The following is a 16042-nucleotide window of genomic DNA, read 5'->3' as shown; positions in this document are numbered from 1 at the left end:
AGCGGGGGAGGATCCCTCCTGGAGGGTTGCTGCGTCAGGTACAGAACGGACAGCTGCGCAACGTGGAGGGAAGAAGCGGCTTGCGACGGGAAATGCTCTCCTAGGAAAGATCAAGATGGGCAGCCATGTTAGTCTGTTTGTAGGGGAAGAAAAGAGCCAGAGTCCAGGAGCACCTGAAAGACTAACAAAATTTGTGGCAAGGGTAGAAGCTTTCGTGAGCCATGGCTCACTTCTTCAGTAAGCTCCTCCCCTGCCACAAATGTTGTTAGTGTTGGAAAATTTGGTAGAAGTGGTTAGATATTCAGATCTTGCAATGGATCTTTGTTCACTGGAGAGGAGGCATATTCACTCTACGTAAAAATCTTCATTCCTAAAAGGAAAGGTACCCGGGAAATCTACAAAACAACAAACCCTTAAGGCGACATCCTTACTGTCACAAGTACAACAGTCTGACTGACCACACGGTTGGTAATGGAGATTCTTCTTTCTTCTTGACCCTAGAAGGAAATCACCTAAATACATTAACCAATGGTGGTTAGTACATAGGCTTTGGTTTCCCGGGCTTTCTCCCCATTGGCTTTGTGCCAGGTTACCTTCCAGGCCAGTCTAAACAACAGCACACAGGGTAAACACATTAACCCTACAATGACTGAATTTAAACCTTGCAACACACATATTCCCAACAGCTAGGGCTTAAGTTGCTCCTGGACTCTTTCTGTTTTCTACTGCTACAGACACACGAACACGGCTGCCCCGTCTCGATCTATCTGAAGGCGTGAGCAGCGACTCACGAAAGCTCTTACCCTTGCCACAAGTTTTGTTGGTCTTTAAGGTGCTCCTAGGAGCTGCGGTGGCTCAAGTGGTTAAGATGCTGAACTGCAGGCTGTGGAAGGTCAGTAGTTCAGCAGTTCAAGACCCGGGTGCCGCATGACGGAGTGAGCTCCCGTCTCTAGTTCCAGCTCCTGCCAACCTAGCCGTTCGAAAGCAAGAAATTGCAAGTAGATAAATAGGTACCACTTCGGTGGGAAGGTAACAGCGTTCTGTGCACCTTGGTGTTTAGTCATGCCGGCCACATGACCACGGAAATGTCTTCAGACAGTGCTGGCTCTTCGGCTTTGAAACGGAGATGAGCACCGCAACCCTAGAGTTGGACTCAACTGGCTTTCGAGCAAGGGAACCTTTACCTTTAAGGTGCTCTTGGACTCTTGCTCTTTTCCCATGTCCAGGGTATTCCGCACTTCTTTAAACAATTGCCTCTGGAATAAATGTTTCTGGTGCATTATGTATTTGGTGCATTATGCAGCCTCTGCAGCCAGTGGGATTGGCCGGGAGCTGCGCAGGAGCCCTGGAGCCCCCAGGACTGTGCTATTTAAACACCAAAGCCATTGCAACGAGCCTGTGCCAGTGAAGCTGCTGTGGCTGGCGTTCTGGCAAGTTTTACTTCTGTGCCCAGTGGCCAGAGGCTCTGGAGCTCCGACTGCCCCCTACCCGTTGGATATCTTCTTCCTCCCCTACTACGGCTTCTGAGACTGCACCAGGCGCTGCCTCTGTGCTTCAGAGCACACCTTTGTGAGCGCAAGAGCCAGGAGCTTGCCTCGGGGTGTGTGTGTGTGAAAGCACCACAAACAAAACACGGTGTTCTTAGCACTGCAGGCTTTCCCCCCCTCCCGCCAAGTCCCGGCATCCGCTTGCAGCTCAGCGGGACTGTCTGCCTTCCACTCCACCCTGGGAGGCTGGCTCCGTTCGCTTCTGCCCACAGGGACGTCCCCAAATCGCCACCACTTTTCAGGCTTGTCCTCAAGAAGGCATGTTGTTGTTGTTTTTTTAAACTGAACACTGAAATTCTCAGCCCAAAATTCTGCCCCTTCTCAAGTTTGGATTTTACAGCGCCCGGCGGCAGCCGTTTCTGTGATGCGGAAATGCAAGTGAAGAGGCTTTTCCCGCTTCTTAGACATAGGAAATTAACAGGCCCCCAGCTGGAGTCCTGTCTTTACTGGCATAGCACGACAGGGTTGAACCTGTGACCTCCTGCAGTGAACTGTACTTGTCTGAGCCTAGGGGTGCCTGTGGAGGTGGGGTGGAATGAATCCTGTGCCCACGCTATGCCCTTTCCTGACCCAGATCTCCCCGCATAGCATGAGGGAGCTGCAGACGGAGAGCCAGTTTGGTGTAGTGGTTAGGAGCGCGGACTCTAATCTGGGAGAACCGGGTTTGATTCCCCACTCCTCCTCCACTTGCAGCCAGCTGGTGTGACCCTGGGTCAGTCGCAAGTTCTCTCAGAGCTGTTCTCTCATGAGCAGTCCTCGGAAGAACTCTCTCACGCCTCCCTCCCAGGGTGTCTGTTGTGGGGAGGGGAAGGGGAAGGAGATTGTGAGCCGCTCTATGACTCCTTTGGGTAGTGAAGGGCAGGGGATAGATCCAGTCTCTTCTCTCTTCTTCCTGACCCTCCCGTTTCCCAGTCCAGGTTTTCAAGTGTTCATGCCCAGCCTGAAATGGCTTTTCCCCTTATGCCCAGACCTCAGTCTGTGCTGTTGGGTATTTCCTGTGTTGCGTTTAGTTCGGACATGCAGAGTTAGATTTACCTGCCGTCTCTGGTGCCCCAAATTTTGCCCCTGCCCAGTGCTCCTTTTTATGCCCCCCCCCCCGGTGCACCTTTCCCCCCGTGTATTTCTTGAATCCGACTCCTCCTGCTTATACCTCTCTCTCTCTCTCTCTTTTGCATTTTAAAAATATTATTTTGTCCCTCTGGTTTTTCTCTCTCTCTCTCTGTCGTTCTCTCCCCTTCCTTCTTTAATGTGCCGCCTCCCTTGGTTTTTCCCTTCACAGTGGCCTCTTTCTCCTCCATGTACCTGACCAGTTCTCAAGAGAGGCTGCACAGGAGCATATCCTGGGCAGGTATACTCACCTATCTTTACAGGAGTTTCAAGGAAAAGGGGGAGGGTGGGGGAGAAAGATACTCAGCTCCGGCTTGTGAAAACCGCCCCCGTCTTCCCCCTCCGTGTTTTCCTGCCTGACCGTGGTTCTCGTGGCTCTCAGCAGGTGGGATTCCAAGTAGCATGAGCGAGTCCAAGCCAGATGTGGTCTCCTTTGCCCCACTGTAGCTTCGTTTCACAAAGGGGAGGGGGGGTCTTCATAGGGTGAATTCTGGCCCGGGTATTAGATCCGCTTCACAGCCCTTGGGCAGGTTCAGAGAACGAAAACTTTGCAATCCTTCTCTCGGCCTGCCGTTTCCTGAGCCTTTCAAACCGGGTTTTTTCCTCCACCACAAACACAAGGTCTAGAACAGGGGTGTCAAACATGCGGCCCGGGGGCCAGATGAGGCCCCCCGGAGGGCTTCCATCAGGCCCGCAGTGGAATTGGCCATCTCCTGCTTCCAGTTCTGCTGCTGTTGCATCATAGCTTGATTCGCCAGACTCTCTTAATCACTCAGCCATTTCGTGTTTTAACCTGGGTCCCAGACTCAGAACTCTGAGCATGAGATTTCTGTGGCGAATGTGAATAAATCAAAAGTAGGTTTGCAGCTTACAGGTACACACTTGAAAAAGCATACTCAGGATTGCAACAGCACAGACATTTTGATGCAATAATTCAGAGCAAGAGGTGTCAGTTATCAGATACTGCTAAATAAACAAAATATTGCAAGAGTGCTAATGTTTTTAAACATGATTTTATTTTAAGTAAAGAAAACCCTTTGTGTTTGTGTCCTTTATAAAGTTTATATCGCCGCTACCTGGCATTACCTTTTATGACACACATGGCCCGGCCCAACAAGGTCTCATTTATGTCAGATCCGGCCATCAGAACAAATGAGTTCGACACCCCTGCTGTAAAATCTTAACTCTTCTTTTGTTTGCTAGTTTGTTTTATCCAAATCAAAACAGAGGTGCTCAGAAAAGGGTCTTTTGCCATCTTACGGGCAAATCTGGAATCCACATCTTTATATAGTGGACCAAAAATGAAAAACAGACGTTGAAGCTACAGCTCTGTGGACTTGATTTTTGAAATGCTTTAATATATATATTAAACTCCAGCATGAAATTATTGCCGGGTCATTTCAGTCACCGTGTTGGGAAGGAGCTTGTGAAAGGTCAAGCGGTGAAGGCCTAGAATGACTGAGTTAGTCGCCCTGTTATTCCATTTGCCCACCTAGAGGTCCTTCACTAAAACTGGCAGCGATTCTTGACCCGGGGGGGGGCAGGGGGGTGTTCTCAGAGGAGCTGGCAGGAGACTTCTGGCTTGGACGCTTGAGGAGACTTGCCCGTGGTGTGCAGTGCTAACCCTGGATCGCTGCTTTGGCATAAGTCTTTTCTTTCTGATATTGCAAGCTGAGGTTGATTCCCCACTAAAGCTGCTTCAGTGATATTTTGCTCATTGGCTGATTGGTTTTGTTCGTTTGGCGTGCAAGAAATTTTTTTTAAAAACCCAACCTTTGCTCTCGCGGTTCTGGTTTGTGCACCATGGGAGGGAGGGGGTCTCCTGCTGTACCTTCAGCCTTTCCCCCCTGCACAAAAATCTCCCTCCCCCCTCCCTGAATGCTTCTTGTCTCTCCCGCTTCCATCTGCCCAGGCATATCAGAAGCTGCTTGTATGCACTGTCTGCACGGTCTCCAATTTTGCTGTGTTAAATGCAGGGTCCTCTGCGCCCACTCCAGCAGGCACTCCTCAGATAAAGAACCAGCAGAATGTCACGTCTGAAACTCTGAGCTAATAATAATGGACAATTACACTACGGCAGTGTTTGTAGTAAGCCAGGAGATCCAAGGATTGTCTGGCAGGCAGAAGTTCTAGCTCTTTGAGAGCCAGTTCGGTCTAGTGGTTAGGAGCGCGGACTCTAATCTGGGAGAAACAGGTTTGATTCCCCACTCCTCCTCCATATGCAACTGCTGGTGTGACCTTGGGTCAGTCACAAGTTCTCTCAGGGCTGTTCTCTCATGAGCAGTTCTCGGGAGAGCTCTCTCAGCCCCACCTACCTCATGGGGTGTCTGTTGGGAGGAGAGGAAGGGAAAGGAAAGGAGATTGTAAGCTGCTCTGAGACTCCTTTGGGTAGTGAAGTGCGGCGAAGAAATCCAGTCTCCTCCTCCTTCTCTTGGTGTTTGGTGTAGTGGTTAAGAGCGGCGGACTCTAATCTGGGAGAACCGGGTTTGAGTCCCCACTCCTCTTCCACATGCAGCTGCTGTCACAAGTTCTCTCGGAGCTGTTCTCTCAGGGGCAGTCCTTGAAAGAGCTCTCTCAGCCCCACCGACCTCCCAGGGTGTTTGTTGTGGGGAGGTGAAGGGAAAGGAGTTTGTAAGCCCCACTGAGACTCCGAGTGAAGGGCGGGGTATAAATCCAGTCTCCTCCTCCTCCTCTTCTTCTCTTTAGCATTTTGCACCGCTAGGTGGCGAGCTAGACTTGTTGGTGGTCTGATAGGGCTGTGAATGACCCAAAGTCACCCAGCTGGCTTCCTGTGGAGGAAGGAGTGGGGAATCAAACCCAGTTCTCCAGATTAGAGTCCTGCCTCTCTTAACCGCTGCACCAAAATCGCTCTCCGGTCTGAGCTATGAATCAGCAAGGCCCCCAATTCAGATCACGCCCTTGCCACTTTATTTTTTGACTTCATTTGGACCCCGGGTTTCTCCCTAGCAGGGAGGCAAAGCAGCCGACATCATTCTCCTTTGCTCCATTTTATACTCACCACAGTCCTGAGCAGGGCTTTTTTTGTAGAAAAAGCCCAGCAGGAACTCATTAGCATAATAGGCCACACCCAACAGCAGAAACCCATTAGCCTATTAGGCCACACCCCTGACCGCACAGCTCATTAGCATATTAGGCCACACCCCATATGTTACCAGAAGTGTGGTCATCCAGCCACACCCACCTTTTGCTTCTTATTCTGTTTACTTTCTTGTCAAAACCCAGGGCTTTTCTTGTAGCAGGAACTCCTTTGCATGTTAGGCCACACACCCCTAATGTAGCCAGTCCTAATGAGTGTCTGCTGTTGGGTGTGGCCTATTATGCAAATGAGTTCCTGCTGGGCGTAGCCAACTTGGGAGCCAGCCGGAACTCCGTTCCTGCCCCAGTCTGGCTCTCACTTTCTTGCGGTCCCTTCAGTAACTTCAGGGGTGGATCACACCACTGACCTACCTGGTTTGTTGGCAATCAGCTTGACCACGACATAAAGTACGCAAAGGGCTTCAGAGCGCTATGGGACTGCTATTACTTTTTTAAAAATGTTGCCTTTCTATTCTGCCGCTCTGCAGGGCGGCCCTCAACGTGTGAGGGTCCATCAGAAAGAAACTGTTGTTTAAAAGGGGGGGAAGAGAAATCCCCGGGGGGGTGGGGAGAGAACTTCTAAACCATCTCCTGGCAACACTGTCCTAAGCATGCGTACTTGGAAGCAATGCTCCCTGTAAGCTGTGGAGCCTTGTGAGCAAAAATTCTACTTTTTGAGCTCCTGGCATTAAAGTTCTGAGCAAGTGATTTGGCTGCTGCATAACTTAGTTTGCTCTGGAGCCATCCCTCCTGAGCTAAGACAAAAATCTGTGATCCGGAGGCTAAACAGCTGTGAGGGAACACTGCTTGGAAGTCAGTCCCTCTGGGCCGAGTCAGGACCACATCTGGCCGAGTCAGGACCACATCACTCCTGACGCTTCTGCTGTTCTCCCAAGGGATGGCTGAGTTTGGCACTAATGTCACCCGCCTTCCCCCCTGTAGAGCTTGCAAAGGGGCATGTTTAGGGTCGCAGCTGTTTGGGGGAGGGGTCTTTCCCTTCGGATCTCAAAAATTCCCCTCCCCAAGTGTCAAAATGCCAAAAAAGACTCAGGGCTCTTTTTGTAGAAAAAGCCCAGCAGGAACTCATTAGCATAATAGGCCACACCCAGCAGCAGAAACGCATTAGCATATTAGGCCACACCCCTGACAGCACAGCTCGTTAGCACATTAGGCTGCACCCCCATGTTACCAGAAGTGTGGTTATCCAGCCACACCCACCTTTTGCTTGTTATTCTGTTTACCTTGTTTGTTGTCAAAACCCAGGGCTTTTTTTTTGGAGCAGGAACTTCTTTGCATGTTAGGCCACACACCCCTAATGTAGCCAATTCTAATGAGTTCCTGCTGTTGGGTGTGGCCTATTATGCTAATGAGTTCCTGCTGGGCGTGGCCAACTCGGGAGCCAGCCGGAACTCCGTTCCTGTGCGTTCCTGCCCAAAAATAGCCCTGCCAAAAAAGAAGGTATATTTTGTTCCCTTGTGAGTGGGACGGTCCCCATGCCTGCCCTGGAGTAGAAGGCGGGTACAACTGGACGCTTGCCCAGTGTTAAGCTGATTGCCAGTTTAACCCTTGAGCCCTGTTGCTTCTCTCTGGCCCAGAATGGTGCAAACGTATGTCAAACGGAAGGTGAGCGACCATACGAATCGATGACTCCCCAGACCATCGTATCACGAACAGCTTTGCTCGGATTCAGAGGCTGGCCCTGTTGATCTGCAGCTGAGCGGTTAGATTCGATTCCAGAAGCACCTTGGAGACCAGCAAGGTTTTCAGATATGAGTTTTTGGGAGTCAAAGGTAACGTAGCTGGCGAAGGGAGCGTCGATTCTCGAAAGCTGATCCCCTGAAACTCTTGTCGGCCTCTAAGGTGCTAAGGGGCTTCGGTCCCCGGCCCGAAGGACGTCTGTCCTGCCTCGACCAGGGCCAGGGCTTCGTCTGCCCTGGCCCCTGCCTGGTGGAACACGCTCCCTATCAAGATTAGGGCCCTGCAGGACCTTTTTCAGTTCCGCAGGACCTGCAAGACAGAGCTGTTCCACCAGGCCTTCAGCTGAGGTAGCAGGCGTCCATGCAGGGTTCATTTCCTGCAGGAGGGCACAGGAGCGGAGCTCCAGCAGTAAAGAGCCCAGGGGGCGGGCACATGCAACAAGCCCCCCACCCCCCCTGCTCCCAGCAGCCCTCAGTCAGAGCAAGAAGCAGCCAGGTAAGCTGCAGAAACCCCCCCCCCGTCCAAAACAGTCCAGTGGCACCTTTAAGACCAAGTTTTATTCAGGTACAAGCTCTCCCCTCCTCTGCGAGGACAGATCTGCACGTTCCCCCCCCCAGCTAGGAATCCAAAACAGTCCAGTGGAGCCTGAGTGTTGCCTTCTGACACACTTCCGGTGATGTCTGGGGGTGTGGCATATGTAAATGAGTTATGCCAATGATTTATGCTAATGAGCTCCTGCACCTCTTTTTCTATGAAATGACCCCTGCGTCCACGTATGGCCTCTCTGAGGTTGTCGTCCCCCATCCGCTGACCACTGGCCACTACCCACCTGTTACCAACAGGCCAGGGAATCCTCTAGCAGCCGGCTGGTTTTTGATTTTTGTTTTGAGCGGCAACCACCTGTTTTAATGTCTAGTATCGTGTTTTCAATTTTTAACTGTATTTATTGTATTGTTGAGATATGATGTCACCCACCCTGAGCCCGGCAGGCTATAGATATGAAAAATAAAATAATTTAAAAAATAACTGGGCCTCGAATCTAACCGTTCAGCTTTGCTCTCAGGCCTTGCAAACTGAAGGAGTTCTAGTGCTTACCAAGCTCGGATGAAACCTGGTTGCCTCGCTGCTTAAAGACTTTGAATCAAACTACACAGCGTCCATACCAAGATATCAGAGAGGACAAACCACACACCAAACATCCCCTGGTAGGCATAGTGTAAGAGATGCCTCTCTTAACCGCTAGATATGAAAAATAAAATAAAATAATTTTAAAAATAACTGGGCCTTGAATCTAACCGTTCAGCCTTGTTCTCAGGTCTTGCAAACTGAAGGCGTTCTAGTGCTGACCAAGCTCTGATGAAACCTGGTTGCCTCGCTGCTTAAAGACTTTGAATAGACTTAAGAGCCACCACTCTCTTTTCTGTTTCTCATATCTACACTCGTGTGTCTTTAAAAGACAAACTGTTGAATTTAGGAAGCATCTTGAGAATTTCTAGTGCTGACCAGGGCTTTTTTTTGTAGAAAAAGCCCAGCAGGAACTCATTAGCATAATAGGCCATACCCAACATTTTTTTTGCAGGAATTCATTAGCATATTAGGCCACACCCATGACAGCACAGCTCGTTAGCATATTAGACCACACCCCCGTTTTACCAGAAGTGTGGTCATCCAGCCACACCCACCTTTCCCTTCTTATTCTGTTTACCTTGTTTGTTGTCAAAACCCAGGGCTTTTTTTGGAGCAGGAACGCCTTTGCATGTTAGGCCACACACCCCTAATGTAGCCAATCCTAATGAGTTTCTGCTGTTGGGTGTGGCCTATTATGCTAATGAGTTCCTGCTGGGCATGGCCAACTCGGGAGCCAGCCGGAACTCCGTTCCTGTGCGTTCCTGCCCAAAAATAGCCCTGGCGCTGACTAAACTTTAATGTAACCTAGTTGCCTCGCTGCCGATAGACTGAAGAACTGCAGCTCTTTCTTTTTCACATATGCATGCTCATGGGTCTTTCAAAGACAAAACATTGCATTTAGGAACCATCTTAAGGATTTCTAGTGCTAGCTAAACTGTAATGAAACCTGGCTGCCTTGCTGCTTAAAAGCCTTTGAATAGACTTAAAGAATTGCGGCTCTCTTTCTGTTTCACATACGCACGATCGTGTGTCTTTAAAAGACAACATTTAGGGAGCCTCCTAATTGCTGCAGAGGCTAGCTGCCAGTTCAGTGTTTCAGGAAAACGTGCTTTCAGCATTTCTAGGAACGCGGTCTTCCTTTCTCGGCCTCCCTCTGCCTTGCTAATGGCACTTTGGTATCCCCCCCCCCCGATGAAACGTGAGGGTCTTTCTTTTTTTGCGAAAGAGGCAGAGAGGTTTAGGAGACGAGGTGTAACTTCTACGGTCTAATGGGAAGCCCCCTATCTCCCCCCAACCGAGATAAAGTCTTTGTGTGCTGCGATCGTCTTTGGGCCTCTCCAGACGATGCTCCTACCTGTGGGGAGTTCAGGAGCCAGTCCCCGTACTTGGTGAATGTCCTCTATGCTTTGCCCCTCACTGAGCGCAGTGGGGAGGAGACGAACAGGCTCAGAAACCCCTGCCGGTCTCCTCACATGTAGACTTCGGAGGGGGACCTCCTGAGAGTCTTCAGGACTGGCCCTCTTGTTCCTTTTCTGAAATGTATCAAACGCCAATAACTTTAAAGACTATTTCCCCTCCCGACGCTTCCATTCACTTGCATAAAACCTAAAAATATCGTGCTCCAGTTGACAAACGAGCTCACACTAGCTGACCGCTATTCTGTCGCCATTTCGGTCCTGCTTTGGATATCTCGGCACAAAGCGACCCCCAAAAGAAAAGCGTTCTTGACTCTGAGGGGAAACGAGGCCCATTCGCCCCCTGCTGAAATCCTGTGTCTGCGAAAGGCCGGGGTGTCGGAGGACAGGGAGCCCGACCCTCCCAGAAGACTCTCCTGCCCTCCTTCTCTGGGGTTCAGGCATTCCGCTTTGTGTCTTTTGGCAGAGTCGGCCGTCGTTCCGGAAGAAGGAAGCCCGCCCACGGCGGACCTGAAAGAAAGGGAGTCCCTGCCGGAGTCCCGGGAGATGGAGGACTTCAGAGCCGTGTGTCCGGATCACGTTGTGAGTGAGGAGAAGTTAGGCAAAGCCCCTGGGATGTACAGCAGGGTAAGGTCGCTCCCGGCTCGGGCCTTCTTGTCTGGGCCCACGCTAAAGTCAGTGGGAAGAATTACCTCATGGCGAGGGCGCCACGGCACCCACGGCCGCCTTTCTTGGCGGCCACCGAGTGTTCGTAGAAAGCGGGCAGGTCCGCGTTGGGGCAGGGCTTCCGATTGGCCACTGTTTTTTTTTCAAGAACGTAGCTTTGGCAGGAGCTGCCGCCACGGCACAAGAATCTTCACGGTGTGCCTGAAGGTAAGCTGCGGCGGCCATTTTGTGGCCTGCCCCGCCTCCTGCTGCAACCATTTTGTGTCATAATTCCAAAGGTGCCTGCAGGCTTTAAAAGGTTGGTGGCCCCTGCTGAAGACACTTGAGGTGGGGGGGGGAGTCAAGGTGCTTTGCTGGGAGGGGCCTTCTGGCCACCCCCACACATACCTTCGAGGTTGCCGGCTGCTTGAGAGCCAGTTTGGTTTAGTGGTTCGTATCTTGGACTCTAATCTTGGAGAACTGGGTTTGATTCCTCACTCCTCCACATGCAGCTGTTGGTGTGACCTTGGGTCAGCCACAAGCACTGTTCCCTCTAAGCTGAGTTAGAGTGCGCTAGCTCACAGTTTTTTAGCCGCCAGATTACACATTTTTGTCTCAGCTCAGGAAGGAGGGCTCCAGAGCAAACTAATTTATGCAGCAGCCAAATGGCTTTGCTCACCACTTTCATGCCCAGTAGCTCACAAAGTAGAATGTTGGCTCACAAGACTCCACAGCTTAGAGGGAGCTTTGGTCACAGACAGGGCTCTTTTTGTAGAAAAAGCCCAGCAGGAACTCATTAGCATTATGGGCCACACCCAACTGCAGAAACTCATTAGCATATTAGGCCCCACCCCTGACAGCACAGCTCATTAGCACATTAGGCCGCACCCCCATGTTACCAGAAGTGTGGTCATCCAGCCACACCCACCTTTTGCTTCTTATTCTGTTTACATTGTTGTCAAGACCCAGGGCCTTTTTTTGTAGCAGGAACTCCTTTGCATGTTAGGCCACACACCCCTAATGTAGCCAATCCCAATGAGTGTCTGCTGTTGGGTGTGGCCTATTATGCTAATGAGTTCCTGCTGGGAGTGGCCAACTCCGGAGCCAGCCGGAACTCCGTTCCTGCCCAAAAATAGCCCTGGTCACAGAGCTGTTCTTCACGGCCCGCAGTTCTCTCAGCGCTCTCTCAGCCCCACCTACCTCACAGGGTGTCTGTTGTAGGGGGAGGAAGGGGATTTTCAGCCGCTCTGAGACTCCTTTGGGTAGTGAAGGGCGGGGTATAAATCCCATTTCTTCTTCTTCTTCTACGCTGCTACCTGCAGTCCTCCTCGACGTCCAGCCAAGAGGAGAAAGCTCTGAAGCCAGAAGACCTGGCCTCCATCAGCATCCCCATAGAGAGGGCCCGGCACCTGGAGGACAGCCGGGCCTTCGAGGCCCTCTCCTTCCAGCCCTCCCAGCCGCTCAGCAAGTCCAGCTCCTCCCCAGAGCTCCAGACCCTCCAGGAAGTCCTCAAAGACGCCAGCGGTGAAGACGCGGCCGGGAAGCTGAGCAGCGACCTGAAATCCAAGTCCCAGTCGGGCCACCTGGAAGGGGAGGCAGCGGGCGGCTGGCTGGGAAGAGGGGAGGAGGACAGGGCCCCCGGAGGGCCCCGGCTGGCCGGCCCCGGCCCCGCCTCTTCCCCCCGCTCCCCGAGTGGCCACCGCCCCCGGGGGTACACCATCTCGGATTCCGCGCCCTCGAGGAGGGGCAAGAGGATCGAGAAGGACCCCTTCAAGGGCAGGGCAGCGGCCTCCAATGCGGAGAAAGTTCCAGGCATTAACCCCAGGTGAGTGGGGCGGCCGGGCGGGCATTGTCGGATCTGAGGGCTGTTGGGTCAAACCCCGTTGCCTCCAGGTTGCAAGTCTCGCCTGTTCGGGAAACCCCGCGGGCTGTGTTTTCGGAGGGTAGCCACGCGCATCAGATACAGGTAGGAACGGAGATCCCAGAGGTCTTGTATCCCAGTCCGGTTTGGTGTAGTGGTGACGAGCGCGGACTCCAATCTGGGAAAACCGGGCTTGATTCCCCACTCCTCCTCCACGTGCAGCTGCTGGTGTGACCTCGGGTTAGTCACAAGTTCTCTCAGAGCTGTTCTCTCATGGGCAGTCCTCGAAAGAGCTCTCTCAGCCCCGCCGACCTCACAGGGCGTCTGTTGTGGGGAGGGGAAGGGAAAGGAGACTGTAAGCCGCTCTGAGATTCCTTCGGGTAGTGAAGGGTGGGGTATAAATCCAATCTCTTCTTCTTATCTTCCAAAGGTGGGAGGAGTTTTGGAGAGAAGGGAGTCCGGATGTAAAGGTACAATGCTGCACATTGCAGTAGAAAAGAGCATGAGTCCAGCGGCACCTTAAAGGCTCACAAAGTGAGCGGTGAACTAACAAACTCTCCTCCCCTGCCAAAAATGTTGTTAGTCTTTAAGCTGCTGCTGGACTCTTCCTGTTTTCTGCTGCTAGGTAAAGGTAAAGGTTTCCTTTTCTCGAAAGCCAGTCGAGTCCGACTCTAGGGTTGCGGTGCTCGTCTCCGTTTCAAAGCCCAAGAGCCAGCGCTGTCTGAAGACATTTCCGTGGTCATGTGGCCGGCATGACTAAACACCAAGGCGCACGGGACGCTGTTACCTTCCCACCGAAGTGGTCCCTATTTATCTACTTGCAATTTCTTGCTTTCGAACTGCTAGGTTGGCATGGCTGGAGCTCACTCCGTCATGCGGCACACTCGGGTCTCGAACTGCTGAACTACCGACCTTCCACAGCCTGCAGTTCAGCGTCTTAACCACTTGAGCCACCGCAGCTACAGACTAACACTGCGTGATCAATGCACATTGTGATCTACGGGACCGTCTCCTCTGTTTTGTCCCCAGAAGGGCATTGCGCTCCTTGGGCAACAGCACGCTGGTGATTCCCGGCCCCAAAGATATCCGGCTGTCCTCGACTGGGGCCTTTTCGGTCCTAGCCCCGACCTGGTGGAACTCTCTTCCAAATCCCATCAGGGCCCTGTGGGACCTTATGCAATTCCGCAGGGCCTGCAAGGCAGAGATGTTCCGTTAGGCTTTTGGCTGAGGACAGCGACAATTTCCACCTGTCTGGCACCCTCTTCAGTTTTCCATGCTCCTTTCGACCTCTCCGCACCCCCCGGCCGCCCGTGAAACAGCCAGCAGTCTGTAACAGGGGGATAATTAATTCTAAGGCTTCCAGGGCTCTTTTTGTAGAAAAATCCCAGCAGGAACTCATTAGCATAATAGGCCACACCCAACAGCAGAAATTCATTCTGAGGCCACACCCCCAACAGCACAGTTCATTAGCATATTAGGCCACACCCCATGTCTTCCCTTGACTTGCTCAGGTGCCCCACGGCTGCGGGATGCCTGGCAAGCTGGCCCTTAAATGCCTCCCCGATCCTTCCAGGGGCCCCTCTGGCCCTTCCCTCCATATCCACACGCTCAGAGGTTTTAGCTGTAGTAGGCGTGGCCAACTCTGAAGCCAGCCGGAACTCCGTTCCTGTGCGTTCCTGCCCAAAAATAGGCCTGCTCAGGACCATTACTTGCCATCTGTCAGAAGATAAGAGAACATAAGAGAAGCCAATGTTGGATCAGGGCAGTGGCCCATCCACTCTGTCACACAGTGGCCAAAAAGACCAGGTGCCATCAGGAGGTCCAGCAGTGTGGCCAGGACACTAAGAGCCCTCCCACTGTTGCCCCCCCCCCAGCACCAAGAAGAAAGAGCATCCCTTGCCCCAGCCTGAGAGTCCCTACCTGTACCTTGTGGCTCATAGCCACGGATGGACCTCTTGCTCCAGATGTTTATCCAGTTCTCTCTTGAAGCCGTCCATGCTTGTAGCCGCCGCCACCTCCTATGGCAGTGAGTTCCACGTGTTAATGTAGTTTAATATGTTCAATTGTTTTATTTGGTGACTGTTTTTGATATTATGTACTTCACACAGAGCTCTACAATAGTATGGATAGGGTGATTCCTAAATCATCATCATCATCATGAGGGCAGAGGGGAAATGCTTGGGGGCAGAAAATTAGCATCTGCCCCACCTACCTCACCAGCAGTGTTCCCTCTAAGCTGAGTTGGTGTGAGCTAGCTCATAGTTTTTTAGCCTCCGGCTCACACATTTTCGTCTTCGCTCAGGAGGGATGGCTCCAAAGCAAACCATTTTATGCCGTAGCCAAGTCACTTGCTCACAACTTTAATGCCAACAGCTCACAAAGTAGAATTTTTGCTCACAAGAATCCACAGCTTAGAGGGAACTTTGCTCACCGGGTGTCCGTTGTGGGGAGAGGAATGGAAAGGAGCTTGTAAACCGCTCTGAGACTCCTTTGTGTAGTGAAGGGTGGGGTATAAGTCCAATCTCCTCCTCTTCTTCTCTTCTGACTGGGATAAAAGGACTTGGGGGAATCTCCATTTCTACCTGTCCCTGACAAAGGGAACGTTGACTCCCAAAAGCTCGCCCCTTGAAAATCTTGTGGCGCTCTAAGGCGCTGCTGGTCTCAAATCACACAGGCTTTGATGCCGTGAACATCCATTTAGGCAAACGGCAGCTGGGATGGGGTGGAGATTTGTAAAACGAAAAACAGCGCTGGGGGAGAGAAACTTTGCTTCCGCTCTTCTCGTCCCTGGGATCAGAATGGCCCTGACAAGCTCGCCGGTTGTTGTTGAATGCTTGTCCTGCTCCCCAGGCAGCTTACAGCCATGGTGAACGACAGAGAGAGCCAAAGTTCCCGTTTGGGGAGTGTTGTCTCAGTGCTGTGCCGCTGGAGAGTGCCCGGTGGGATGCCTCCTCCACTCCCTCTGGCGGTGGCCGGGGAGAGATGAACCCTCGGCTCTCTGACGGCCAGGGGTCATTTCGTAGAAGAAGAGGTGCAGGAGCTCATTAGCATAACTCATTAGGATAACTTATTTGCATATGCCACACACCCCTGACATCACCGGAAGTGTGTCAGAAAGCAACACCCACTGCAACTTACCTGGCTGCTTCTTGCTCCTCATGGCCCGGGGCTGCTGGGAGCAGGGGGCGGGGCTTGTTGCATGTGCGACCTCCCCCTGGGCTCTCTACTGCCGGAGCTCCGCTCCTGTGCGCTCCTGCAGGAAATGATCCCTGCTGACGGCACCTCCTCTTCTCTCCCTAGCTTCGTGTTCCTGCAGCTGTACCACTCCCCTTTCTTTGGCGATGAATCCAACAAGCCCCTCCTGTTGCCCAACGAGGTAAGCCGAGCAAGTCGTTAAAAGATGCGAGAGGGCAGATGACTGGGCCGCTCTGAGTGAAGGGCGGGGTATAAATCCAATCATCTCCTCCTCTGATGATGATGATGGGGCCTGCTTGTCAGTGGAGCCTGTACACAGCACAGATCCTTGGTGGAAACCATTTTTAGCC

The 16042-nt window shown here is 52.1% G+C and overlaps 1 protein-coding gene across 1 annotated transcript in view; it reads left to right on the top strand.

The window, feature by feature from the left end:
• The window catches only part of TSC2 (tuberous sclerosis 2), a 91343-nt gene that overhangs the window by 63410 nt on the left and 11891 nt on the right, over window positions 1–16042 (top strand). The window contains exons 32-35 of the mRNA XM_015415599.1: window positions 2827–2895; window positions 10458–10618; window positions 11959–12461; window positions 15798–15873. Coding sequence (XP_015271085.1) covers window positions 2827–2895; window positions 10458–10618; window positions 11959–12461; window positions 15798–15873 — 809 coding nt within the window. The remainder of the gene's footprint in view (window positions 1–2826; window positions 2896–10457; window positions 10619–11958; window positions 12462–15797; window positions 15874–16042) is intronic.

This window comes from Gekko japonicus, unplaced genomic scaffold (assembly GCF_001447785.1).
Source record: "Gekko japonicus isolate JY-2015 unplaced genomic scaffold, Gekko_japonicus_V1.1 scaffold2547, whole genome shotgun sequence".
Lineage (NCBI taxonomy): Eukaryota > Metazoa > Chordata > Lepidosauria > Squamata > Gekkonidae > Gekko > Gekko japonicus.
The sequence above is the reverse complement of the archived record's forward strand: the minus strand, read 5'-3'. Positions and strand labels throughout refer to the sequence as shown.